Below are 26,839 nucleotides of genomic sequence, written 5' to 3'. Positions count from 1 at the left end.
GCCTGCCCCCCTCCAGCAGGCCCTGACCCAGGCCAGGCTGCTCAGACCTCAAGGAGACCGCCCCCCCACACCCCCGACTGCCTCATGGGGCCGAATGCAGCCCACAGCGCCTGGTGTGGGTATCCCTGGCTGGGCCACCCAGCATTCATGGGGCGCCAGGGGTGGCCCAGGACAGGGCAGGGTACGGGGCTGTGGAACAGAGCAGGCCTGGGCTGGAATCGCCTATTCATGGGGACGTGCGACCTTGGCAAGTGGCTCAACTCTGAGCCTCAGTTTCCCTCTGCATAAACTGGGGATAACGGAAGCACTGGCCTCCACGTTTAGTGGGTGGACAGTGAGGGGTGAGGCCCGGGGAGCCGACCGGCCGGCTCGCAGTAAGCGCTACGGTTGCCGTCACCCTGCCTCCCTTCCTTCCCCCAGCAAACCCTGACCCCACAGCCTGGTGCGGCTTCCCCTCCCCCGCGCCCCACGGAGCCTAAACGCTGAGCTGTGCGGGAGAGAGGGGCCAGGGCTTGGGATCCAGAAGCACATCCTACCCCTCCTTCCCAGCTGGGGGCCTTGGGCCAGTTGCGCTGCTCCTCTGGGTCTCCAAAGAATAGAGGTGCCCGTCTCTAACCCTGGCCGATTCACAGGGCTGCTGTGCGCGCCCCATGAGCCGTCATGGAGACCCCTTACTGAGCACCTACTGTGTGCTAGGCAGTCTCCCACGCCCACTCAAGGCTCACCACACTCCCGCAGATTTCACTGCCCATCATACCCTTCCATGGGGAGCAGCACCGAGCTCAGGGTGCTCCCAGGTCTCGGGGTGCTGTGCAAGCTGACGTGACTACTCCTGCCCCAGAATTACGGCTCAGAGCCTCTGGAGGGGACAGTGACACTCCGGCCCTGTGGAGCTGGGCCCTCAGGGAAGGGCCCTGGTGGGGGTGTAGCAGGTCCAGGCCCCTAAGCAGAGGGGCACGATCCCCCTGGAACCACGAACCAAGAACCAGAGACACAGACCGCTGCCCCTCCCAGCCCCCGGGAGACCCAGGCTCCCCACCTGAACCCCCGGGCTCTCAGCTTCCAGGCCCTCTCCTGGCCGCTCGCTCACCCTCCCTCTCTCCGGCCACTGGGCACGTGTTGAGGGACACCCTCTCCTGTCCGAGAGCCCACGTTCCTGGGGACCCCTCCCGGGCCTTTTCTCAGCCTGGATCAAATGACAATGGGGACCGGAGGGGCCTCTCGAGCATCGCGCACTGCCTGGCTCTGTGCAGGCGGGAAACGGAGGAGAGATGTGATTCTCCCAAGGTCACGCAGGGAGATGACAGCAACAGCCAGGACCCGACCCTGGTGTCCTGACCCCCCAACCAGTGTCCCTTCCCGCAGAGGGCTCTGCCCCCACCCCCACCAGGAAACGGATGGAGGGGAAGGAAGGGAGGAAGGAGGTGGAGGGAAGGAAAACAGGCTTGTCGTTCAAAGGCTCAAGGCTCGGTCTGGACAAACCCTTTGGTCTCTCTCCACCCCCTCCCGGCCCTCCTCCTATCAGGCCTGCTGGCTTTCTCCCAGCCCCCTGCTCCACAGCCCCTGGCCCCCCACTCCATCCCCGGCACCTTTCAGAGCCAGTGAGAGGGAGGCCAGTTAAATGGGGAGTCCATCATGGAAAACAGTATGGCGGGTCCTTAAGCAACTACACAGAAGGACCCTATGGCCCAGCAATCCCCCCTCTGGGTGTGTATGCGCCCGAAAGCATTGGCCGCGGGGATTGAACCGATATCTGTGCACCCGTGTTCACAGCACCATCATTCACAACAGTCAGAGGTGGAAACGACCCACGTGTCTCTGGACGGAGGGTGGCTACACAGAACGTGGTCCATCCACACAACGGAGTATTATTCAGTCTCAGTGAGGAAGGACATTCTGACACCCGCTGCACCAACCTGTGATGAACCTGGGGGACATGATGCCACGTGAAATAAGCCAGAAGAGCAATAGTGTGCGATTCCTCCTCTAGGAGGTCCCTAGGGTTGTCACATTCACGCAGGCGGAAAGAAGCTGGTGGGTGCCAGGGGCTGGGGGAGGAGGTTTTGTGTTTAACGGGACAGAGTTTCAATTTGGGAAAATGAAAAATTTCTGCAGATGGATGGTGGTGATGGTAGCACAACAATGGGAATCTAGCCCTAACCGGTTTGGCTCAGTGGTTAGAGCGTCGGCCTGCGGACTGAAGGTTCGATTCAGGTCAAGGGCATGTGCCTTGGTTGCGGGCATATCCCCAGTAGGGGGTGTGCAGGAGGCAGCTGATCAATGTTTCTCTCTCATCGATGTTTCTAACTCTCTATCCCTCTCCCTTCCTCTCTGTAAAAAATCAATAAAATATATATATATTAAAAAAAAAACACAATGTGAATCTAGTTAAGGTCACTGAACTGTAGGCTTAAAAATGATAACACTTGCCCTAGCCAGTTTGCTCAGTGGTTAGATCATTGGCCCAAGGACTGAAGGGTCACAGGTTCGATTCCGGTCAAGGGCACCTACCTCGGTTGCAGGCTCAATCCCCGGCCCCGGCCCGGGTGCCTGCAGGAGGCATCCAATCGATGTGTCTCTCTCACATCGATGTTTCTCTCTCTCTCCCCTTCCTCCCTCCCTCCCACTTTCTCTAAAAAATCAATGGAAAAATATCCTCGGGTGAGAATTTTTTAAGAAATGATAACTCTTAATTTAACTATATTTTACCACTATAACCACTCAAAAAATGGAAGGCAAGTTTCCTAGTCTCTGGAACCCAGTGGTCCCTCTGGGTCCTACACTCACAGACACTCGGCCCTGCCACCCATCCCTGGCCAGGGGAAGGGGCAGGTCTCCACCCCAAACAGGACGTGGGTCCTCAAAGGGATCCGCCTGAGGCTCCCCCACGCCCTGCTCAGCCCTCAGACTCCAGCACCAGCATCCTGGACCTTCGGGAGTCGGCCCTGCGAGGCCCTGAGGTTTTCGGGAACAGGTGCCAGGCCTCCTCCTGCCCGGCTGGGGCCTCTCCCCGGCTCCCAGGCCTTGTTTATTTTCACAGTGTGTCTGCATCTCTGTTTCCGCCCTGCCCACAGGAGGGAATGCTTTCAAGAAAATCTCAGTTATTAATGTGGTTTCTTTTGTTGTAAGTCATTGCAAAGGCAGCGCAGGAGGGTTTATTTTCCTAACGTGCTTGGCATAGCTCAGCGCCCCGGCGCAGGCCTCAGCGTTTGACTTGGGAGGAACCTGAGACCCCGGTTTGCTCTGAGTCACCGGCGAAGCCACAGCCTTCCAGCCAGTTCCGGGGGAGCCGAGTCTGGGAAAACCATTGGCAAGAAGACGCTGTATCTACGGTGGGCTTTGTAAAAACAAAAAAGTAAACGCTACGTGTTAAACACTGGCTGAGCCTGCTAACCTGGCAGGTTGCAAACCTAACGGTTTCTAACTCATGAGCTTCCCCAGGAACCCTTAGTTTCTCATGGGGCACCCCATCTCTTTGGTGGCGGTCCTTTCTTTGGACCAGAAAACAGCTGCAGAAACCACAGGAAAACCCACTTGCAAGCCTGTCTGAATCCTCAGTGAGACACAGCGCTCCCTGCGGCTTCAGGCCCTGATGACCGAGCCACAGCCCAGGGCCCACGCCTGCGGCCCCGGCCGGTGCCTGGGGGTTGGGTGCCAGCTTTGGGTCCAGGGATGTGGGCTGGGCTGTCAGGATGAAGAGATGAGAGGTCCCTTCTCCCCCACCTCTGGAGACATCGGACCTGGGAATTTGTAGTCAGTGGCAGTGTGTGCGGGGGGGGGGGGGGGGCGGGGGGGGCACGGGGGGGGTGCACCTGCCAGGGGAGGATGCAGACCCACGGACTGTCACGGGCCTGGGGGCAGCCACAGGGCACCCCACCCCTGCTCCAGAGTCTCTCCTGGCAGCGGGCACCCCTGGAACATGCCAGCTGGCTCCGGGAGGTGCTTGACGCTACATGAAACATTTGGGTTTCATGGGCTAGTGATTTGTTTTCAATCTGATGCATGCGTATAGAATTACCTCCTTTTAATTCTGCCAAGGAAAGACATGAATAAAAAACAATCTCCAGTTTTTATCCCCATTTCATAAAAAAAGCGTGTTTGAACCCCAAAAATGCGTAGGGAAGCTGTGATCCCAAGCACGAGAGCATCCTTTAAACTGGAATTCTTAGCTTCCTGAACAAGTCCTCATGTCGGCCAGGTTTGGTTCCAAGTGCAGAGGCCTGAGCAAACCGCTGTGGTCCAGGGGTCCCCAGCGGGACCCCGAGTCCCCAGGGGGGCAGCCTTCCAGGGCCTGAGGCCGACGTGAGCCCCTGTGGAGCCTGGCCCCACTCTGCCTGCGGCCCCGGTCCCTCCCCTCTGGGAGCAGACTGCCTGCTGCCCTGGGCCCCTCCCACCTGACCCCGCGCCCAGTGTGTCCTCTGTCCCCCAAACCTGGGTGTTCCCAGGTGCCGAAGCCCCCCTAGGAAAAAGCCCAGCCTCCCTGGCTCTTATGGAGAGCGGCCGGCCGCCGGGGCTGCTGGGGAGGCCCATTACCCACCCTGTACCTGGGGCTGCCATGGCCCTGTCCACACGCCTAGCCCCGCTCTCCCCTCCTCTCCCCTCCCCTCCCTTCTCTCCTCCCTTCCTTCTTCGCTTCACCTTCCACTTGCTCCTCCTCTCCACACCCCTGGGTCCCTGTCATCAGGGTGAAATCAGAGACCAGCTGCTCCTCCCAGGAGACCTGAGATCCCAGAACAAACTGAAGATGGCAGGGCTCCCCCTTCCACACCAGAGGGCACCCCACTTTACCCCGGGCCCAAACCAGACACCCTCCTTTCACTTTTCCATCAGGGACACCCCAGCTCCCAGGGGTGGGTCTGCCCGCCTCACGTTTACGCCGGAGGGTGAGGAGAGCTCAGCCCGCTGTGGCTGACGGGCGGGAGCAGCGGCCCCGGGGCACAGCTGGCACCGGCGGGCACTCGCTGAGCTGCAGGCACGTGTCAGGTGGCCCCCACATACACACATGCTCCCGACAAGGCTCCAAATGAGGCTGCAGGGCCCCCAACTTTCCCTGCACCTCCTCTCCTCCAGAAGCAGAGCGTGCCACCAGCAGGGGCTCCCCTGAGACCTGGAGGCTGGTGCAGGAAGTGGGGGTGCCCAAGGGCAGGTGGGAAGGTTGCTGGAATCAGGTGGGTGACCCTAGGGGCCAGCGCCTTCAGAAGGCCGGCCTGTGCCCCAGAGCGAAAGGACCAGTCAGTGGTCCCCGACCACCACCCCCCTTCAGGGTGTGGGTGAGCTGCGGGGACTTGGGGACCCCCTCGGGGGCCCGCCCAGGGCTGGACTTGTGCCTTCTCCTTCTCTTCTGCCCTTGCTGCCCCTCCCACTTCTTTCCGAGGGCTCAGGGCCCTCCCACCAGTGTGACTTTTTTCAAAAAGCCACTTGGGTGGGTTGTTTGTTCTTAAAGCCCCTTCCTGATGACCTTTAACCTTATCAGGAGCAGCGGCTTAGCTGGCTCTGAGCTGGGACATTCCAGCTAGGAAGCTGCTGGGGGGGGGGGGCGGCCGGGGACCCCAGCGGAGGCACCCAAGTCTTATTTTTATATATACTTTTATTCATTTCAGAGTTGAAGGGAGAGAGGTTGAGAGAGAAACATCAGTGATGAGAGAGAATCATTGGTCAGCTGCCTCCTGCACCCCCCACACTGGGGATCGACCCCGCAACCCCAGCCATGTGCCCTGACTGGGAATCGAACCCTGACCACCTCCTGGTTCCTGGGTGGAGGCTCAACCACTGAGCCACGCCGGCCGGGCAGCACCCAAGTCTTAAGAAGATGTAGCAGTAGCTGGGGTGGCATCTCGGAGAGAGGGGGGCAGAGTTTGAAACCCAGCGGTGGACTAGGCAGCTGTGCTCCCCGGCAGCCTCAGTCTCCCCGCTGTATGATCCCAGCCGCTTTCCCGGCTGCCGGGAGCACCCCTCCCAGCGCCCCTACGACGTGAGATGGCTATGGCCCACCGACGGCCCCTCCGGGGTCACCGCAGCCAGCTCCATCCCCAAAGACACCTCCACGCGGCCGCGGGGCAGCCCGGCAGGGAAGTCCGCTCCTCCCGGTGCCGGACCCGCAGCCCGAGCGCCCCGGGCGCATCCCTGCCGGCCGCGCGCGCGCTCCTCGGGCCACGCGAGCCCCCAGCCTCCGCCCGCGCGAGCCCGGGCCCCCCGTTCCGTTCCCACGCCCCGCACTCACCGTCCTGCGGCGCCGCCTCGCTGCCGCTGCTGCCCCCGGACGGCTCCCGCGCCGCGCCCTCCCGCGCCTCGGCCCCCGCGGGGCGCGCCGCCAGCCGCCCGGCCGCCGCCACCTCCTCCAGGTCCAGGAGGTGGCTCACCGAGAAGTTCTTGCGCGCCTGGGCGCAGTCGCCGGGCCCCAGCGCGGAGGGCGGCGGCGGGCCCGGGCCCAGCGCCGGCTTGTCCAGGGCGAAGGCGGCGGCCGCGCTGTCCATGGCCGCGAGCCGCCCCGGGGTCCCCGGCCGCGTCGCCGGCGGGGTCGCAGCCAGCGCGCCCCGCCGCCGCGCGCTCCCCCCGCTCCGACCGCCTCTGGCTCCGCGGCCGCCGGCCCGCCCGGCGCTGACGTCGGGGACCAACTTTCCTCCCTCCGCGCCGCGCTCGCTCCCCAGTTGCTAAAACCCGAGCCGCTCCGGCCACACGCCCCTGCTTGATGCAAACCTCGCCCGGCCTCTCCTCCTCCCCTCCCCGCCCCTCGGGCCGGCAGGGCGGGGGTCCCGCGCGGGTCGGCTGGCGGCTGGGGGCGGGGAGAGGGGGCAGGAGCAAGGGTGTCGCCCTCCGCACCCACACAGGGAGTGGGAAACTTAAGTGTTTTGTGGTTTTTCTTTTAATCCCCCAACACGTTTCTGGGGAGGTGGTAGAGAAGGGGTTAGCGGCCGCCCCCCTCCGCTTACCAATTCCCCCGCAGGGGTGGGGGAGCGACTCTCAGACAGTTGACAGGGGAGATCTGGACCCGCCAGCTCCCCCCTCGCTCCCCCCTCGCTCCCCCTGAGCCTTGACAGAGAGACTCTGACAGAGAGACTCGGAGGTCGCCTCGTCTGTTCCACTGGCCCGCGGTCTTCCCCAGAGAGCCCCACGATCTCGAGCTTATGGGATGTATGCACCCCCACACACACATGCACCCCCCCACCCCACACCCCACACCCTCCCACACACACACCCCACACACCCCTGGCACATACACACACCCCTGGCGCCCACCTGCAGGCGCTCCAGGCCCTCCCCAAGGGAAACCAAGCCGGGAGGAAAGTGTCCCTCCAGAATTCCTAGCGGATAGACAGCCAGACGACAGCCAGACTGACAGATGGGTGACAGGGCGAGAGAGAGGCAGGCCCAGTCTCCGCTCCTGTTTTTGTTTTGAAAGGGAAGCACAGAAAAGAGGCCGCTGGTGGCGGGCGGACTCTCAGCCCTCCGATGCCACAGGTCCTTCCTGGGGGGGGGGGGGGGGTTGGCGATTGCTGGCCCGACCGTCCTCCCTGCCGTCCTGCCATCACGGCCATCCTGCCATCCTGGCAGAGCCATGATGTCACAGCGACAAGAACAAGGCCGCGGGAGAAGGCCTCAGAGTGTCCCCTCTGGGCTCCCGCACACAGAGCCCACTCTGCACGCACCCCGCGATCTGCAGGCAGCGCCCGGGTTCTGCACAAGCTGGTTTTGCTCCTGGGGTCCGATCAGACCGTGCACCCCCTGGCTGTGGGCCTCAGCAGTCGACTTAGCCGCTGCTTCTCTGGGTGCCGTCTGCTCAGCGGGCTGGCAGAGGAGTAAGTTGCTACATGTGGCCGTGTGGTACTTAGCACTCAATGCGTGTTAATTATTATTCTTTCTTAACATCTATTTCCAAGAAGCCATGCAGGGCAGTGATGGCAAATTTGGACTTCGGAGCTGGTGAGATGGCTTCGAATGTGTTCACGCCGTTTACTAGCCGCGAGGCCTTGGAGCCGTGCGAGGGGAGAGCAAAGGGACCGACCCAAGGGGTTCAGGTGAATCTGGCATTCTTGCTGCTGCCCTTACCAATCCCAGCGGGGGGCGGGGTGGTAGAGGGAAGGCAGAGGGGGACACGAGGCCGGACTACTGTACCGAAGCTCACTCAGCCCTTGAGCCAGAGCCAGGCTGTCGCTGCCTGGATATGCACCCAAGGGAATGCCGTCACCCCAGCGAGGTCACGACTGATCGCCCCAAAGGGAACCGGCTACAAAACACACGCCGTTCTTGGTGACCAGATAAACCCCAGGATGCTAGCCCCACGTCGGGGTGAAGGGAAAATAGGATCCCAGTTTGGAACCTCTCAGTCCAACAGTTGTTTATTGAACCAAGCTCTGCGCCAGGCGGGGGGACGAGGGGGGACGAGGGGGGACGAGGAGGGACGAGGGAACAGAGCGGGCCCCTGTTCTCCAGAGAGAACTCGCGGAGGAGGAGCGGGCCCCTGATGGTGGCTCCGGAGAGACTGGGTCCTGGGCGGACCAGGAGTGAAGGTGCATATGTGCCCCGGTCTCAAACGATCACGTGCTAAAACATAAAATAAAAAGTGGACCTTATTGTGGATATTTTAGAAAATATAGTAAAATTATGAAAATGAAAATCCCATATATCCTACTCCCAGGGACCTCTGACACACAATAAGCATTCCATACATTTTTTATCCTCACCCTAGGAGTGAGGGTAGTTTTTCCATGGGCTTTCAATGAGAGTGTAGAAGGAAGGGAGTGGGGGAGAGAGAGAGAAAAAAACATCACTGCACAGGCTGACCATGCCTTAACCACTGAGCACACTGGCCAGGGCTCCACACATTTTTTTAAAGCTGGTTAATGACAGAGATTGGAGATAATCATTTATTTATTCAGTATCGAATTGGAGACCTAGAAAAAGCAATCACACAAGAAAAGGAACTTTTAGGCTATTCCTTTCAACTTTAGAGTATATCTTTCTAGCTTATATCTATATTCTAGATAGATGGAGAGAGAGCCACATGATTATGGAAGCTGAACCATGTGCTGCCAGCTTTCTAATAATTGCTTACTGCGTCATTAGTCGTGCCCACCACTGTGTTTTGTTTATTCAGTTGGTTGGTTTGGGTGTTTTTTTCTTTTGTTTGTTTTTTTAGATTTTAAAGTTGATTTTTAGAGAGCGAGGAAGGGAGAGGGAGAGAGAGAAATATCCATGACGAGAGAGAATCATTGATCAGCTGCCTCCCACACGCCCCCTAGTGGGGATCGAGCCCGCAACCCGGGCGTGTGCCCTGACGGGGAATGGAACTGGCGGCCTTTCAGTGCACGTGGGGTGACGCTCAAGTGACAGCCACACGGGCCAGGGCCACCCCCTGCTCTCAGTGAAGGCCTGGCGACACATTGCTCACTATTGCTGTACACCCATCATTGTTTTCTTTATAATAAATACCTAGAAATAGGGTATTTGGGCGTGGGAGGCAGGCGACGCTGATGGCTGGCTGCTCCTCCGCCACAGCTTTGCGGTTCTCAGAGGAAGCGTCGTGGAAACAGCCCCCAGCGCGGTCTGCTGCCCACCAGCGGCGTGGCTACTTCCTGCTCCTGGCACTGCACACGAGAACTCCCGGGAGCCGGGGGGAGCATGTGTTTCGTTTTCTTGCTGCTCCCGTCACCGCCGTCAGGATGGCGAACAGCCGCTGGATCTGCCCGCATCCTGCTGTCCGTGCCTCAGCTTCTGCCAGTTACGCTCCATTTTGAACGCGGTTCTCTTCGTGATGGCCTGAGTGGTCACGGGGCCTGAGGGTGCGTGATGCCAGGAGGAGAGGGCTGGCATCTCCATAGGCAGCGCCCAGGAGGAGCGGTCGTAACAGTTGATGTTTAATTTCAAAAGGCATTTCCGTGTTTTAATCTGCAAACCTGGAATCATTTCTGAAGGTAATTCTTGTTGTTGTTGTTAATCCTCACCTGAGGATATTGATTTTTAGAGAGAGTAGAAGGAAGTGGGGAGAGAGAGAGAAAGAAACATCGGTGTGAGAGAGACACATCGATTGGTTGCCTCCTGAATGCGCCCCAACCAGGGCCGGAGATCAAACCTGCAACCCAGGCACGTGCCCTTGACCAGGAATCCAACCTGCAACCCTTCTAACCACTGACCAGCGCTGGCCAGGGCTGAAGGTAAAGTTTTTTTTGGTATTTAATAGCCACTTGCATTTCTTATTTGTAATAGCCTATGTATATCCACTACTCATTTTCTACTGAAATGGTTCTCTTTATTTATTTTTGATCCTCACCTGAGAATATGTTTTTATTGATTTTTTTTTTAAGAGAGAGAGGAAGAAAGGGGGGGAGAGAGAGAGAGAAACATTGACCAGTTGCCTCCTGTATGCACCCTGACCAGGAATCAAACCCAAAACCTAGCTATGTACCTTGACTGGGAATCGAACTCACAACCTTCTGGGGTACAGGACAACACTCCAACCAACTGAGCCACTCAGCCAGGGGGTTCTCTCTATTTTTTGTGGAGTTATATTAGTGTCATTCTTTACCACAACAACCCCTGCAAGACACTTGACTGGCAATCACTCATCGACCAGGCCCGTTTCACAGATGGGAAAACAGAGGCCAAGCCCAGCGTGGAATCCTGCAGCCCCTCTGGCCCCCTGGTCACCACCATGGCCACACACCCAAGAGCCTCCGTTGAAGGAGACGGCTTAGCGGGAGCAGCACGTGGAGGCACACAGGCCAAATCGTGTTCTGAGGAGTTCTAAGCACGGAGGCCGAGGGGGCTCAGACGTGACCAGGCAGGACCGCAGCAGAGCACGGGGTTCTGTAAATATTGTGTCAGGCTGCAATCACAGCGGGGCTCCCTGCTCATCCCAGACCCCAGTCCGCCCTGTGGGAAGCGGAGGCGAGCTCCACGGGATGGGCCAGCTGGCGGTCTCCTCAGCTCTCTGCCCAAGCATCTCCCAGCCTCAGTTTCCCTCCTGGGGGTCTCCCGCTGCAGTGACTGGTTCTCAGCCCTTGGCGAGGCGTGGAATATTATTCCCCTTTGAAACATGTTTACTAGTAGTAGCAGGGGCTCTTCTTTCATGAGCCTTGCCGTAAGCCAGGCAGCGCCCCGAACCGCGTGACCTCACAACACCCTCCCGGTGACGGGCGAGGAGGGGACCCAGGCTCGGAGAGCTTCAGCTCTGTGCCCCGGTAAGCTTGTCGGGCTCCTACCCGTCACACCAAGTTGTTCCGGGAGAACTTAGGGCTGGCAAGTCATTTGTTTCTCTTGGGGAAAAAACAAAGAAAAACGAAATAATGAAACTTGAGCAACCCATTGCATTCCCCTTCTTGCCGGGGCCACCAGGAAACCCTTCGCTCATGTGAAGGCACGGAATCACAGCAACTCTGTCAGTCCAGGTGGCAAGTCTGGGTCTTAGCTTCTCTTTTCGTCTCCTACCACGTGACCGTTTTGTTTTCCCAGTTTTTGTTTTAAATCTTTCTGATGCGCTGGCTCTGCGTTTGACACTTTCCCGCAGCACGACATGGATTGGGTCACTTCACCTCTCTGGGTTTCCTCATCGGCAAATTGGAGGTAACAACGGCACCTACCTTGCGGGGTTGTTGCGAGAATCAAGCGAAGTAACCTGTGTGAACAAAAAGCCAAGCACAAGCTTGGAACGTAGGAAACATTCAATGAACATCAGCTATGGGTGTGGAAAAGGCGTTGATAAAGCCAGAGCAGAGAACCCGTCCCCAAAGGGAGGACTTGGCTGGATCTGAGGCTGGCCCGGCTGTGGACCTACTGTGTGACCTTGGGCCACGAACTTCCCTCTCTGAGCCTCAGCGTCCCATCTGAAAGCTGCCCGCTCTGTCCTTTCCCTCCTGTGTCCCAGAGTCTGCACAGAAGAAAGGAGCGGGGAGGCAGGGCCTGACCCGGCACACAGTAGGGCTGCATACATGGTTGTTCCAAGAGTGGATGGCTGGTTGAATGGCTGGTGATCAGATCCCCCTTTAGCCAGGAAACGCCTAGCCAGTGTGAACTGGGCCTGGGCCGGTGCCAGGGTGGCATTAAGGCGAGTTTGGGGTCTTGAGAACCTGGAGGGCTGGCCCTAGGTTTGGGTCAAACAACAAGCTCCCGTTGAGTACCTACTGTGTGCAGGTCTAGACATGTGACACCCCGACCCCCCCCCCCCAACACACACACCCCAGCTGACCCAGGGGACTTCAGGATTCACAGGGAGATAGATGGTCCTGAACAACTCATTCCACGCAATTTGCTGAGCACCTACTGTATACGGAGCCATCCTGGGTGAGCACCTGACCATAACCCTGATAGGATTCTCCAGGGAGGCGCTGCCGTCCAGCCCTGGTGGCCTGAGCCCCAGAGACTAAAGGGCTGGTCACTTCGTTGCATCAAAGACATCTTCCGAGCTGTGGGCTCCTGGGCCTCCTATTACAGGTGAAGAAACTGAGGCTCAGGGGGAAAGGGGCCCAAGCCTGGGACCCACCCCACCCCACAGCTCTCCAGAATTTTCTCCTGGGGAATTGCCCTACCCCCTCCCGCTCCGCCTCCCCTGGGAGTCAGGAAGGATGCTGGGGTGAGGGCACAGGTCAGACCTGGGGGAGCTCCCAGGCGCTGCCCTCACACCCCCCCCCCCCAGGGCCCGCAATATCTTCCCGGGGTTCCTCCGCAGGGAGTGGGCTGGGCGCCCGTGCTCTCCGAGGCCTCCCTGCACACAGCATGGGGGGGGCCCTCGGGCTGGGGACCAGGCAGGGCTGAGGGGCGGGGCGAGGCTTTCAGCTCACCGGCTTAATGGGGGATGTAATCGTTACGATTATCTGTAACGCGCTCTTGAACCCACGCCAGGAGCGTGTGTTCGCAGCCCGCCCGCCCCAGGCCGGCGCTAAGTAATTAAGGCGCGGTCCTAATCGGCGGCGAAACTCCCCCTGGGCTCCCACTTCCTCCGCTCGCTGATGGCTGATATTTTGGGGGTGAAATATGACCATTTTTACGATCAAAGAGATCAGAGCTCCAAAGGAAAGAAACGGAAAGAAAAAAAAAAGGGGGGGGTGCGGGGGGCTCCCCCAGGTTTCCTTCCCTGCGACTTCGTGGTCTGGTGGAGTTTCCTTAGACACGCGAAGATTTACACAGCGACCTGCAGGGAGCCTTGAGTTACTCCCGCGAACAGTAGGTCACTGAGGACTGAGCAGGCCTCCTCGTAATCGCCGCCGGCCTTTGAGAGGGGGTGTCTAATGACTTTTTTTGAAGTGGAGGTCAAGGTTTTTTTAAATAAAACAATCTGTGTTCATGCAATTTCCTCTGGAGCCCGAGCGTTGGATCTCATTTGGTTTTTACTTTTTGGGGGGCGGGAGGCAGAGGTGGGGAGGCACATCGTTTTTTCTCCCGCCAGACAGCGCGTCCCTAATGAGATACATTTATTTAAAACTCTGTATATCATCGCCCTGTCAGGGCCGCCGAGGGAGACCGGCTCCCTCCTGATTTGTTTGGGGTTCGCAGCGGCGTGCGGCTCGCGGAGGGCCCCGCAGCCTGCCTGGCCCTCTCTGCCCCCCGCCTGCCCGCTGCCCCCCTCAGCGCATCCTTGACCACGGGGTGCTGCGCCCCAGCCCCATCCGATCGCCCAGATCTTAGCACAGCCCTTTGGCTCCCGGTCCTCGCCTTCCCACCCGCCTCACCTGCCTCCTGGCTGAGTGCGCCCCTGGCATCTGCCCGGCCCGGCCCACAGCGCAAGTCCACCTCCAGGAGTGGCCTCCGGCACCATCATTACTGCGTCCCCAGGCCCAGAGCAGAGCCAGAGAGAGGGCAGGCCTGGGCCGGTTCCCGCCTTTTTTGTTTTAGTTTATATTTATTTTAATCCTCACCTGAGTTTATTTTTCCATTGATTTTTAGAGACAGTGGAAGAGAGAGGGAGAGACAGAGAGGAAACATCGATGTGAGAGAAACACATCGATTGGTTGTCTCCTGCACGTGCCCCAACCAGGGCCCAGGGAGGAGCCTGCAACCGAGGTACGTGCCCTTGACCGGAATCGAACCCGGGACCCTTTAGTCCGCAGGCCGACGCTCTAGCCACTGAGCCAAACCAGCGAGGGCTGGCTCCCGTCCTTTCTCCAGCTCGGCACCTCTACCAGCACGTTTTCACCCCGTGACTCCACAGTGCTGGGTCCGGGCTGGGCTCTGGGGGCACAGCGCCGCCCCATCCTGCAGAGAAGTCAACAGGCCAGTCTCCACGGAGAAGCAGCAGCGAGGTCAGGGGCCCCGGGGGGCGTGCGCGTGGAGGTGTATGGGGGGGTCCCTAGGGCAGGGCACTAAGCCGTTCTTGACGCTGAGCAGGTGACGGCAGCCGGGCAGGAGGCCCTGCGATGTTCAAAGGACCCGCGGAGCCCCAAGCTTCTCTGCCCCAAGGGGCCAGGGCCCAGCAGCAGCCCCTGTCGTCTCTCTGTGCCCCACCTTCCCTCCCCTCCATGCCAAGAGCTTGAATTGCCTCTTTAAACTGCCTTGAGGTCATGAGACATCCATCCCACAAACATGTATGTCCGGCCCTCCCTGGGCGGGCTCTGGCCGGGCCCGGGCCACCCTGGGGCTCACAGAGGAACAATGAACATGGATGTTCAACTCAGGCTGGGCTTCAGCCATGCCGGGCAGGGGGAGCCAAGGAGGGCCCACCCCCCCCGCTGTGCAGGCTGGAGGGCAGGAGTTGGGGCTTAGGGGAGGACGGGAAGCACCCCAGAGGTTGTCTGTCCACAGTGGAGGCCTGGCTGGTAGGACTCTTGGGAGCCCGGCTGGGCCTGGGGTCGGGGGAGGGGGGTCCTGGGCCCTGGGGGAGTGGCGAGCTCGGAGACCAGGGCCGGCTCGCTCACGTGCAGGAAACTGGCTGAAGGGGGATGAGCCAGTGTCCGTGGCTCAGCCTTGGTGGTCCAGGCCATGACCATGAGCACCTGGGGCCTGGAGGGGCTGCACCACCGGGCAAGAGACACCCCAAGGCCTCTGTGCCCACTCCTCTCTCGGCCAAGGGCTGCCCAGGCGGAGGGCCCACTTCAACCACCACTGGCTGCCTGGTCGGGCCGGCTTGTCCGGCTCCTGCTAGCACTCGGCACTTCCCGGGCCGCTGGGAGCTCGCTGCCTGCCTTCCTCGCTGCTGCCCCGGAGAGCCTCGCCGGGTGCCTGGCACACGGAGCGCGAAGTCCATGGCAGCCCATGGAGTGCTGGCAACGACTGGCCCAGCAGCGCGTCCAGGCAGAAGGGAACCCTCGCACCGTCTCTCAAGGGCTCTGTGACCTTGGGCAAGTCATTTCGCCTCTGGTCTGTAAATGGGGCTGACCACAGCCTCTGCTCCCCAGGGTGTGAGAGCATCCCCCCCCCCGCCCCCGCGATGCCATGCGCTGGGGCTGAGTCAGTGCTGGCCACCCGGGACTCTTGGCGGGGCGTCCCGTTTCTGGAACCCTCTGAAACGGACTCTTGTTCTGTGAAGTGGGCCCTTACCTCCTGTCACAGCTAAAGCCCCCACAGCCAATCCCAGGGCACAGCGTCCGGTGTCCCTCTGTCTGTCGGCCAGGAATTCCGCCCCAGAGGAACCAATCCCCCAGGGTCTACTGTGTTCCGTTCACAGTGAGCTGGGGAGCGGCAGCGAGGGAGGGGGAGGGGGAGAGAGGAAATCAAAGCCCACATATTGGTTCCAGATGTGGCCCTCTCTCACCGCCCTCCGCAGCAATTTAATTAAATTCCCCCAGACAGCCAGGAGGGTTTCTTAATGATCAAATTTCCCGGCTCCCTCCTCGCACAGCCCACTCCGTCTCCCTGACGGATGGCCGACGGGCTCTTCCTGCCGTCAGCTTTGCCAAGCAGGCCAGTGGGGATGGAGGGCGGCTTCCCGGGCAGCACAAAGGCCCTGCCCTGCACCCGCCTGCCCTCCCTCCTGCCCCCGGGGCTCTGAGTCCTCCCGGTCCTCCCTTGGCAGAGCCGACTGGGCCTCCCTGCCGCGGCTGGAGGGGGCCATGGGCGCCTTCCCGGCTCTGCCTCCCTGGCCCGCCAGGGACTGATGCCAAGCGGGGGCCGTGGAGGGTAGATGGGTCTCTGGGATCAGGACTCTGGGCTCACAGAGCAGCCAGAGAAGAGGCCGGCTCAGCCCTCCTCCGCCCCCTCCCCCTCCCATTCGGCAGCCAGAGAGACCAAGGCTCCAGAGGGCAAGGCCTGGGCCCCGATGACACAGCCCTGCTGGCCAGGAACCAGGGAGCGGGGGCCCTGACCAGCCTCGAGGAGGAGAGGACCTGCCAGGGGGAGGATGGGCATTAATTCTGGGGACGGTTCCCCCAGGTGAAGCTAAGGGTCACTCTCAGTAGCCCCCCCCCCCGGCCCCCGACTGCTGGAGGAGCCTCGAAGGAACCCTTTACTTGTGCGGCTGGTGCAGCGAGGCTGAGAGAGCACCCGCCAGAGACCAGGCCCCCTCCCTCCCATCTTGCGGTGAGGGGTCTGAGGGGCTCTGTAAGGACTGAATGTTTGTGTCCCCCAAATTCACATGCTGAAACCTGCCCTCAACATGATGGGATGAGGAGGTGGGCCTTCGGGAGAGGATTGTGTTAGATGATGCCATGAGGGTGGGGCCCCGGATGGGATATTAGTGCCCTCCTAAGAAGAGGAGTCTCCAGAGCGCGCCCTCTGGTGTGCACCGGGGGAGGCCACAGGTCACGTGAGCACACAGACAGCAGGCGGCTGCCTATAAGCCCAGAGAGGAGGCCTCCGCATGAAACCTGCCGTGTAGCACCGTGGTCTTGACTTTCCCAGCCTCCAGAACTGGGAGAAAGAAATGCCTGCTGCAGAAGCCGCCCAGCTATGGTCATCTGTTACGGCAGCCCGAGCTGACTAAGGCTCTCAGCGCCTTCTCACCCTGTTCTCTGGGCTTCTGGGGGCCCTGAGGACTCACCCCACCCCAAAGAGGCTGAGGGTCAGGCAGGGCCTCTGATACGGGCGCACAGGGGTGGGGGCGCACAGGGATGGGGGCGCACAGGGGTGGGGGTGCACAGGGGTGGGGGTGCACAGGGGTGGGGGCGCACAGGGATGGGGGCGCACAGGGGTGGGGGCGCACAGGGGTGGGGGTGCACAGGGATGGGGCGCACAGGGGTGGGGGCGCACAGGGGTGGGGGTACACAGGGGTGGGGGCGCACAGGGATGGGGCGCACAGGGATGGGGGTGCACAGGGGTGGGGGCGCACAGGGATGGGGCGCACAGGAGTGGGGGCGCACAGGGATGGGGGCGCACAGGGGTGGGGGTGCACAGGGATGGGAGTGCACAGGGATGGGGGCGCACAGGGGTGGGGGCGCACAGGGGTGGGGGCGCACAGGGGTGGGGGTGCACAGGGGTGGGGGCGCACAGGGATGGGGGTGCACAGGGGTGGGGGTGCACAGGGATGGGAGTGCACAGGGATGGGGGCGCACAGAAATGGGGCACAGGGTTGGGCTGCACAGGGGTGGCTGAGAAAGGGAGGTCCCTCGGTGACCTACCTGGGAGCTTTGCGGGGCCCAGCCCAGCTCACACCTGGCTCTCGCAGGCCCCAGACCATGGCCAGGCCCCGGGGCCAGCTGGCCGTGCCTGGGTGTGGGGGCAAGGGGTGTTGGGGAGGAGGCTGCCCTCAGAGCAGGGGGCTCTGGCCAGCAGGGGCAGTGTTGCTGGAGGGGCAGATGGCGTGGGAGGCCTGGGCCAGGGCACTGGGAGCAGAGGGCTGTCTCCCCAAGTGTGGAGATCCCCGAAATGGTCCTGAGTGCTCCCTAGTGGGCAGATGGGATGAGGGAGAAGATGGGAGAGTCTCCCTGGCCAGCCCATGCCCTGCCACCGCTCCTGCCCCCAGCCTCCTGGTCCCTCAGTTCCCCCTGCCCCCCCCCCCCCCCGGCCCCGGAGCCTTCGGAGGGCTGGGCCCCCGCAGTGAGGAGTGGGGGCAAACGGGGTCTCCTGGTCAGTGACTCGCTGGGTCATGAGGGGAGGGGCCGGGTGGGGCCAGGCTGAGGGGAGGGGAAGGAAGGAACGGGAGCCGGGCCTGAGGCGTAGAGGACAGTAGACGGGAGGAAGCCGCAGGGCCAGGGCCAGGGCACTGGAGGGGTAGGCACAGCCCCGCCTCCGCCTGGGTGCCTGAGGCCTGCCCTGGGCCTGTGTGTGAGTGTGTGAGTGTGAGCGTGTGTGAGTGTGAGTGTGAGCGTGTGTGAGCGTGAGTGTATGTGTGTGTGAGTGTATATATGTGTGTATGTGTGTGTGTATATGAGTGTGTGCGTGTATATGTGTGTGTGTATATGTGTGTGTGTGTATGTGTGTGAGCGTGTGTGAGTGTGAGCACCCCCGTGCTTTCCTGAAGGGGCCACTCAGGACCCCGCTTCTGCCCCTTGCTCTGTGGAGCTGCCCTGGGGCAGAGCCCAGCGGGGCAAGCCCTGCAGGCCAGCTCTTGTCGCTGCTGGAGCTGGAGAGCTGCAGAGCTGCACTTCTCTCCTACGTTTGCGGGCAGTGTTTCATCTTTGTGAGTCGCCTATGCAAGTCCTTTGCCATTTTTCTCTTGGTATTCTGCCTTCTTCTTGTTGGTTTTCAACAGTGTTTATAGCTCAAGGTTACCCGCCTCTGCACAGGACAGTCGGAGTGACTCCCAAACTCCCCGGAGAGGAGAAAACAGGGAGGCCGCGCCAGGCCTGAGCACCGGGGCGGCCCGGCCGGCCGCGGGGGAGCCTGGAGCGGGGCAGCAGGAGGAGGCCAGGCTGGCAGCGGCGGGGCCAGTGGCAAAGGGAGATCGGAGACGGTGCAGAGCTGAAGTCAGAAGCTGAGTGACGGAGGGTTAATGGGAGGCAGATGCAGGAAACAAGGCTGCCCTTGCCGACAGCAGGGGGGTCAGAGGGCACGGAGCTTTCTGGAGAGAGGAGCCTGGGCGACGGGCAGGCGGCAGGGCCGGCTCCGCGGTGTGGCACCCGCCCGAGGGCGGTGACAGAGAGGGGTCAGCTCCACCCTCCTGCAGGGCCAGACCCTCTCGGACCCAGAGCCAGAGGAGCTGCAGACCACGCAGCTCCCGGAGGCCAGACCTGGCCGTGCAACACCGGACAAGCACCCAGACCTCTCTGGGCCTCCGTTTCCTTGTTGGTAAAAGGACATGATACCATCAGCTACTTAATGGGATTGCAGGATGGACTGAGGTGAGGGTGCCAAGCATTTAGGCCAGGCCTGGCACACTGAGGGGCTCTGTGACTCGGGCCGTTACGCTCCTGGTCACAGACATGACAGGTGGCCTGTTGGCAGAGCTCCATATTGGCCCCAAGACTGACGGAGCTGAGGCCTCCAGCTCACAGGCGAGGACACCGAGGCCCCGGGACCACAGGGGCCAGGCCTGGCCTCATGCTGACAACGGCTTTAACTGTGTCCTCCAGAGAGATATGTTCAAGTCCCAGCCCCTGGGACCCACGACTGGGACCTCATTTGGAAAAAGGGGTTTTGTCAATGAATCGAGTTAAGAAGAGATCGTACTGGACTCGGGTGGGCCCTACATCCGATGGCTGGCGCCATTTAGAAGGAGCAGATTTGGCCATAGCCGGTGTGGCTCGGTGGATAGAGCGTCGGCCTGCCGACTGAAAGGTCCCAGGTTCGATTCCGGTCAAGGGCAGGTACCTGGGTTGCGGGCACATCCCCAGTGGGGGGTGTGCAGGAGGCAGCTGATCGATGTTTCTCTCTCATCGATGTTTCTGACTTTCTATCCCTCTCCCTTCCTCTCTGTAAAAAATCAATAAAATGTATTTTTATAGAAGGAGCCGATTTGGACAGGGCCGGTGAGGGGGGAGGCAGGAGAGGCTGGAAGGGTGCTGTCGCAGCCCGGGGATGCGTGGAGCTGCCAGGAGCCTTCCCTGGCCCCCTGGAGGGAGCATGGCCCTGCCGACACCTTGACCTCAGGCTTCTGGCTCCCAGAACCGGAAGAGGACACATTGCTGTTATTTCGGGCCATTCAGAGTTTGTGGTACTTTGTTCCAATGACCTTAAGAAACTCCTGGAGCCAGGGAAGAAGTGGGCCTCAGCCTTAACCGGTTTGGCTCCGTGGCTAGAGCGCCGCCCTGTGGACTGAAAGGTCCCAGGTTCAATTCTGGCCAGGGTCACATGCCCACATTGCAGCTGGATCCCCAGTAGGGGGCGTGCAGGAGGCGGCCAATCAATGATTCTCTCTCATCATTGATGTTTCTCTCTCTCTCTCCCTCTCCCTTCCTCTCTGAAATCAATAAAAATATTTTTTTTAAAAAGTGGGTCTCAGACCAGGCTGCCCCCCAGCTCTGCCCTGGACCCCCTTCTAGATGGCCTCCTCCACCTGCTCCCTGTGTACTCTTGGGCCAATCGGGCGCTTTGGTCCCCTCACCTCTGCTATGGACCACGTGACCCTGGATCAAAGGAAGGGCCATCCAGCCCCGGGTCACCTGTTGGCCGCCTGGCCATTCAGAACCTCGAGACCAATGCAGGGACGGGGTGTGGACCCTGAAAACAGGGGCAGCCATTCCCACCCCCCCAGGGAAACCCGTGGGGAGACTGAGGCAATCGGGAGCAAGGGCTCCATCCAGAAAGGAACTTGGGCCCAGGGGCCTGGCCTTCTGATTTGACGGACAAGCTGGGCATCTCCATTTCTGTGTGAGCAGAACTTCCCACTTGCAGTCAAGGAGCAAGAACCAGGGCTGAAGTGTGCAGGGAGCCAGGGGCCCTGTGGTCCCCGCTGACCGCCCTAACAGGGCTGCAGCCTGGGCCCACCCAGCCCTCCGCTCTTCTCGGCAATGGAAGGGGAGGCCACCCGGGGCGGTCTGAGCTTGGCGAGGTCTCATAGCTTGGCCTCTGATCTGCACAGCAACCTCGGAAATGGAACAGCAACAACAGCGAACAGCTGTCCAGCCTGCTGCCCGCTTGCCCCGCTCAGTGCCCGGAGCTGGCCTGGGCAGCTCTGGACGGGGTGGTCTTGTGAATTCTGTTTGACTCTGGGAGGAGGCTTATGCTGCCCATTTTAAACGTTTCATCATTAAACACATCGGATTCAATGTGACTAAACAGATTTCCCTCCCCCGGACAACCCTTGCCTCTGGCAGGTGCCAGGCGGGAGGCTCCCAAGCCCTCCCGGTGGGGGAGGGCGGTGCGGCCAAGGCTGGGACCTCCTCACGGCAGATGTTCCGGAATCAGAAGACAGCAGGGCCGCCGGGGCTCGAGGCTGGGGAGGGTCAAATGCTCGGCCGAGGAAGATGCCTAACCCCAGCACATGGTCCTAGGCTGGGGGGCGCCTGGGTCGGGCGGAGGTCACAGCCTGGGTCGGGCCGTGCGATGGGCGGAGCTCGGACGGCGCCCCGCGGCCGCGGGCGGGATCGCGGGCGGAGCAGGGGTTCGGCCGGGCCGGGCGGGAACCGGCGGGCGGGCCCCGGGCTGGGGTGAGGCTCGGCGGCGGGTCCTCGCCCGTCAGCCCCCCGGGTGGGTGCGCCAGGCCCCTCCGGCTCGGGCCCCGGGAGGCGCCGCGCTCCTCCGAGCCCGCAGGGGGCGCTGTCGCCACCACTCACTTCCGGGGCCGACGCGGACCGGAAGTCGGCCAGTCACTTCCGACGCGGAGCAGCGGGAGCGGCGGCGGACCGGCGGGCGCGGGGGCTGGACCGGCACCGCAAGGCCAGGCCCACGGCCGCTCCGCGCGCCCACGCGGGGCCCCTCAGCGGGAGGGCGGCCGCCGCGATGCCCTTCCTGCACGGCTTCCGGAGGATCATCTTCGAGTACCAGCCGCTGGTGGACGCGATCCTGGGCTCCCTGGGCGTCCAGGACCCCGAGCGCCAGGAGCCGCTGGAGGGGTGAGTCCTCCCGTCCCCCCCGGGCGCTCCGACCCGGCGCTGCCTCTTTCTGTCGCTGCCAGTGGGCGGGAGGGCACCTGCCCCCGCCTCACCGCGAGGGACCGAGGCCGCCGAGCGCCGGCTCCCGCCCTGCCCTGCCCTGCCCTGCGCGGGAGCGGGTGCGGGAGCGGGTGCGGGTGCGGGGTGCGGATGCGGGTTCCAGGCGGGCTGCAGGGCGGGCCGGCAGCGCCCCTGCCTCAGTGCCCACTGCGCCCTGGCGGTGCCCCCACCTGGGGTGCAGAGCAGCGGGCGGCATCCGCGAAGGCCTCGGTCCCCCGAGCAGTGCGAGCGGGGACTGTGCAGCCGAGTTAGCGTTTTTGCGGACACCAGCGGCCTCTCCGCGAGCCCGTGGCAGAGGTGAGGCGGCACCTCGGTGAGCCCAACAGCCACCAGCCTCCTGGAGCTCATGCGCCCGCGGAGAGCCTGGCCGTCATGCAAACAGCTAGTTCAGAGGAACGGGGTGTCGCGCGTGTTGGGGGGACCGGTTGGAGTGTCACACGCAGGGTGGTGAGCCCCTCCGAGGACTGGGGGGAGCGGGCCTTCTCCCGCCGTGGGGTCTCCGCGGCTGCACTGGGCGGGTGGGCAGGGCAGCTCCCGGCGGCTGCTGCTCGGCACCCATGGGCGCTGGCTCTCTGGGGCTGTGGGGATCCTGCCAGGCAGTAAGGGTCGAGCCTTGATCCCAACAATTGAAGAGGTGCAGATGGTGAGACTAAAGGGGGGCGGGGAGAGGGGGGCGCCTGTGGGGGAGGGGAGCGTGGCCAAGAGGAGGAGATGGTGGCCTGGGAAGGAGTTACCGGAAGGACTGTCCCCGGGTCTGGCTTTTGGGGACAGTCATGGCGGTTCTTAGTGGTCAGTGTGCTGGGGGGTCGCTGGGTGTGAAGCCCGGGAAAGCCGGGGAGACGGATGGTCCCGTGAGGAGGGTGAGCAGGGAGGGAGGGCTGCCACCTGCCCTGGCGGTGGGTTTCCTCTCAGTTCAGGGACAGTCGGTGCCTGAGGAAGGGGTGTGTGTCTGGCCCTTGCCCCTGGCCACAGGCCTCCCCTCCGTCCCAGCAGCCCAGGTGTGTGAGGTTCGTACCCCAGGCCGGACCAGGTCCTCTGCAGCTTGGAAGGAGGCTGGAGACATCCGGTCCTTCTCGGCCAACCTGCGGGGGCTGCTCCCGTTAAAACCTGGCTTGGCCCACAGAGCTTTTCCAAAGAGAAATTCTGCCCCAGAGCCAGGGCCCTGCCCCGAGGGGGGAAGGGAGGCGTAAGGACAGCAGGGCCCTCAACTGGCCCACCTCTCTCCTGCCCAGGCCCAGCTATGTGCCCAGCGAGGAGAGCCGGCTCCTTGTTCTCACCGAGCTTCTGGAGAGAAAGGCCCACTCCCCGTTCTACCAGGAAGGCGTGAGCAATGCGCTGCTGAAGATGGCCGAGCTGGGGCTGACCCAGGCGGCCGATGTTCTCCTGCGAAACGGGGCCAACCTCAACTTCGAAGGTCAGGGGAGCCCGTGGGGCTGGGGCGGGCAGGCGGCTTCAGTGCGGCCGCTGTGGGTGGCGGCCAGGCCTCTGGGCTCTGCCTGACTTCTCTTAGCAGCTTATTTCGTGGGCGCTGGCTACGGAACCCACACGGGGTGGCCTCCCACCTGCCGGCTTCAGATGGCCCTTAGCACCTCTGGCCCAGGAGCAGGCTTGTTGCTCTGCTACCCTGTGGTTGATTTAGCAAACCTTCCCAGCTCCCGCTAATTCCCTGCTTCCATCAAGGTGAGGTGCAGGTGCTGGCACTGTGCCCAGAGCTAAGGGAAGGTCATTTCCTGCCACTTACTCTTTTTTTTTTTTTAATGTACTTTATTGATCTTTTACAGAGAGGAAGGGAGAGAGATAGTTAGAAACATCGACGAGAGAGAAACATGCCCTCCCACTGGGGATGTGCCTGCAATCAAGGTACATGCCCTTGACCAGAATCGAACCTGGGACCTTTCAGTCCGCAGGCTGACGTTCTATGCACTGAGCCAAACCGGTCAGGCTCCTGCCACTTATTCTGAGCCATCTTGCATTTTCGTTCATCCCACAGGAAGAGGGGGAAACACGGCATAAGTCACAGCGGGACTGTGCTGGCTTCTGGCCTGTAGGTGCTGGGTGGGGGACGGGAGGTGAGGGAGCCGTTTTCCTTTCCTCTCTGGCTTTTCACCCACGAGGGCAGGGTCAGCCAAGAGACGTGTGGGGCTGACTTATGACCAAATGGCGGTCTTTGCTTTGACATAGGACATGGCCAGGCATGGCTCCTCTCCCCTCCGAGGACCGGCTCAGAGGCTGCAGGCTCCTGGAGGGTCAAGGAGCTGAGGCGGGGGGGGCGGGGGGGAGGGTGTTCTGAAGTCAGGCGCTTGGAGACCCGGCTTTGAGAACGTGGCTGCCGTCGCCAGGCTTGAGGAGCTGGCACTCTGGGTGTCCTCCCAGTAACCCGAGAGGAGAGGCCCTGTTGTGTGGTCCCATTTTACAGAAGAGGAAACTGAAGCCCAAACAGGTTTAAGTACGTGCCGTACCCACTGCAACACCCGGGACCCGAACCTAGGCCTGACCGGAGCCTGTGCTGTAGCACCCAGTGAGGACAGCTGTGCTCTGACCCCCGGGTGACAGCAGCCCGGGCCCGTCGGGGGAGGGGGCAGTGCGGGGACGGAGCTGCCAGGCCAGGCCCTGGGATTCTGTGAGAACGTGCTGCCAGGCAGGACTGACGAGCTGGCTGTGCCCTCAGACCCGGTCACCTATTACACGGCCCTGCACATCGCTGTCCTGCGAAACCAGCCTGACATGGTGGAGCTGCTGGTGCGCCACGGGGCCGACATTAACCGGAGGGACCGGGTAAGAGCCGGGCGCCTGCTCTGAGGGAGCGCAGTAGGGGCGAGAGCGGCCTCCCAGGCCAACCGACTGCTTTCTTGGCTCAGATCCACGAGAGCAGCCCCCTGGACCTGGCCAGCGAGGAGCCGGAGCGTCTGCCCTGCCTGCAGCGCCTCCTGGACCTTGGGGCAGACGTCAATGCAGCCGACAAGCATGGTGGGTACCGCCTCGGTGCCCCAGGGTGACAGGCGGGCAGGCTGCTGTAGCCCGTGTGCTGGCCCAGCACACCTGGTGCGCACAAGTGCACCTGCAGAAGCTTGAGAGAGTGCAGCCGGTGGCCCACACCAGCCCCTTGACGGCTGTCTGAGGGAGGACCTCAGTGTCTGCGCTCAGCTTCTCAGAGAACTGTCTCCTGTTGGGAGAGACCCAGCCAGGTCTCGGGTAGCATCCCAGGGTCCAGATAATCCTACCTTGGCCCTTCTGCTCTCATGTGTGTGGCTGGAAAGAATCGCCAGAAAGCGGTCACCCTCAGCCCTAGCTGAGGTCAGTCCTTTTCCAAGTTCATTTTCTGATCTGAGCGTCTCTCTCCCTCCTTCTCCGGGGCTGCCCTCCCTCGGCTCCCTGGCCTCCCCCCCGCCCCCCCTCCTCAGGGAAGACTGCTCTGCTCCACGCTCTGGCCAGCAGCGACGGCGTGCAGATCCACAACACCGAGAACGTCCGGCTGCTGCTGGAGGGAGGTGAGGCTTCCCCGGGCTGCCTGCCTCCCCCTCCCCCAGGGTCACCGTAGGGCTGAAGGGCTCCTCCCATCTTCTGTCCTCCCTGCTGGCTCTTCCAGGGGCAGACGTGAAGGCGACCACCAAAGACGGGGACACGGTGTTCACCTGCATCATCTTCCTGCTCGGGGAGACGGTGGGAGGGGACAAAGAGGAGGCCCAGCTGATCAACCGCTTCTGCTTCCAAGTCACGCAGCTGCTGCTGGCTCACGGGGCCGACCCCAGCGAGTGCCCAGCCCACGAGTCGCTCACGCACACCTGCCTCAAGAGCTTCCAAGTGCACTTCCCTCTGCTGCGCTTCCTGCTCGAGTCCGGAGCCGCCTACAACTGTTCCCTCCACGGAGCGTCCTGCTGGTCTGGCTTCCACGTGGTCTTCGACAGGCTCTGCTCCCACCCGGGCTGCGCCGAGGACGAGAGCCACGGGGACCTCCTGCGCAAAGCCGAGACCGTCCTGGACCTCATGGTGACCAATTCCCCAAAACTGCAGCTGCCGGAAAACTTCGACATCCATCCCGTGGGCAGCCTGGCAGAAAAGATCCGGGCCCTCCACTCCTCCCTGAGGCAGCTGGAGAGCTACCCCCCGCCCCTCAAGCACCTGTGTCGCGTTCACATCCGTCGCTACCTTCAGCCGTGGCCCGTGGATGCGAAGGTCCAGGCCCTGCCTCTGCCCGACAGGCTGAAGTGGTACCTCCTCAGTGAGCACAGCAGCCCCGCGGAGGCTGACATCTGACCGCTCCAGCCCGCAGGGACGGTCTGCGCCCCTCAGCCAGCCCGCTGGTGGACTCCAGTCCCAGCGGCCTTGGGGGAACCTTCGGTCCCGCCCGTGAGAAGGCGCAGGCTGGTACAGGAGAGCCGGCAGCTGCGGTCATCGCTGTGGGAAAGGCTGTGTCTTCAGGGAGACGGCCCCCTCCCTTTGACAGTGACCCAGTTCCCAACCCCCATGGGAGAAAATGACAGGGCTTTGATTTGGGACAGGCGTGAAAGGACCGGTGGGCATTCCTGAGCGCAGACTCCTGTGAGCTGCAAGGACAGAGCTGAAGCCAGAAGGAACTGGGTGGGCCTTTACTCCACAGAAGGGCTTTGGTGGGTGGGGAGAGCGGAGCTGCTTCCCTCTGGTGTCGCTGCCCCGCCCACCGGGGCACAGGACTGTGCCAAACCCACGTCTTGGGGACCATGCCTTCTGCTAAAAAGCAATCATGCATGACCGGGGACATTCCAAAATGTCTCACCTGAGGACGAAAGCTACCAGGACTGAAGGCTGACTCCTGCCTGGTGCTGAGCCTCACAGAGCTGTCACGATGGTCCTTGTGAATTGTGTAAATGCCTCAGATATAAGCTAAGGCAACTAAAAGCATATTTATATTACCCAATTAGACTGACTTCTCTGGTCTTAAAAGGCCCTTGATAACATCTCTGCCCCCC

The 26,839-nt window shown here is 61.8% G+C and overlaps 2 protein-coding genes and 1 long non-coding RNA gene across 4 annotated transcripts in view; 1 reads left to right on the top strand and 2 right to left on the bottom strand.

Moving 5' to 3' along the window:
* Positions 1-6,828, bottom strand: part of PRRX2 (paired related homeobox 2) — a 36,885-nt gene extending 30,057 nt beyond the window's left edge. Inside the window, exon 1 of the mRNA XM_059658285.1 lies at positions 6,221-6,828. Coding sequence (XP_059514268.1) covers positions 6,221-6,473 — 253 coding nt within the window. The 5' untranslated portion in view covers positions 6,474-6,828. The remainder of the gene's footprint in view (positions 1-6,220) is intronic.
* Positions 6,829-8,820: 1,992 nt separating this feature from the next.
* On the bottom strand, positions 8,821-16,315 carry LOC132212469 (uncharacterized). Its single transcript, XR_009447747.1, has 2 exons — positions 15,466-16,315; positions 8,821-11,611 (listed from the first exon to the last, which is right to left on the bottom strand). It is a non-coding gene; the product is annotated as an uncharacterized LOC132212469 (long non-coding RNA).
* Positions 16,316-21,544: 5,229 nt separating this feature from the next.
* ASB6 (ankyrin repeat and SOCS box containing 6) lies at positions 21,545-26,782 on the top strand. 2 transcript variants are annotated; one of them, XM_059658279.1, is made up of 6 exons: positions 21,547-21,794; positions 23,126-23,307; positions 24,562-24,668; positions 24,752-24,860; positions 25,295-25,381; positions 25,480-26,782. In XM_059658279.1, exons 1-6 carry the CDS (start codon positions 21,682-21,684, stop codon positions 26,145-26,147), a joined length of 1,266 nt encoding a protein of 421 aa, XP_059514262.1. In that variant the 5' UTR covers positions 21,547-21,681; the 3' UTR covers positions 26,148-26,782. The 2 variants fall into 2 exon arrangements, with proteins under 2 accessions (XP_059514263.1, XP_059514262.1); XM_059658280.1 differs by lacking the exon at positions 25,295-25,381 and having other exon boundaries at positions 21,545-21,794.
* The last annotated feature ends 57 nt before the right edge of the window (positions 26,783-26,839 follow it).

The sequence above is a fragment of the Myotis daubentonii genome, chromosome 11, assembly GCF_963259705.1.
Source record: "Myotis daubentonii chromosome 11, mMyoDau2.1, whole genome shotgun sequence".
Taxonomy (NCBI): domain Eukaryota; kingdom Metazoa; phylum Chordata; class Mammalia; order Chiroptera; family Vespertilionidae; genus Myotis; species Myotis daubentonii.
This window is presented reverse-complemented; position numbering and strand designations above follow the sequence as displayed.

What these genes read in the sequence shown, in the direction of transcription:
- ASB6 (XM_059658279.1), top strand. Translation starts at nt 21,682, where the DNA reads ATGCCCTTCCTGCACGGCTTCCGGAGGATCATCTTCGAGTACCAGCCG. An exon ending in ACATTAACCGGAGGGACCGG is followed by an intron (nt 24,669 to 24,751) that starts GTAAGAGCCGGG and finishes TTCTTGGCTCAG; the next exon opens with ATCCACGAGAGCAGCCCCCT. An exon ending in CCGGCTGCTGCTGGAGGGAG is followed by an intron (nt 25,382 to 25,479) that starts GTGAGGCTTCCC and finishes TGGCTCTTCCAG; the next exon opens with GGGCAGACGTGAAGGCGACC.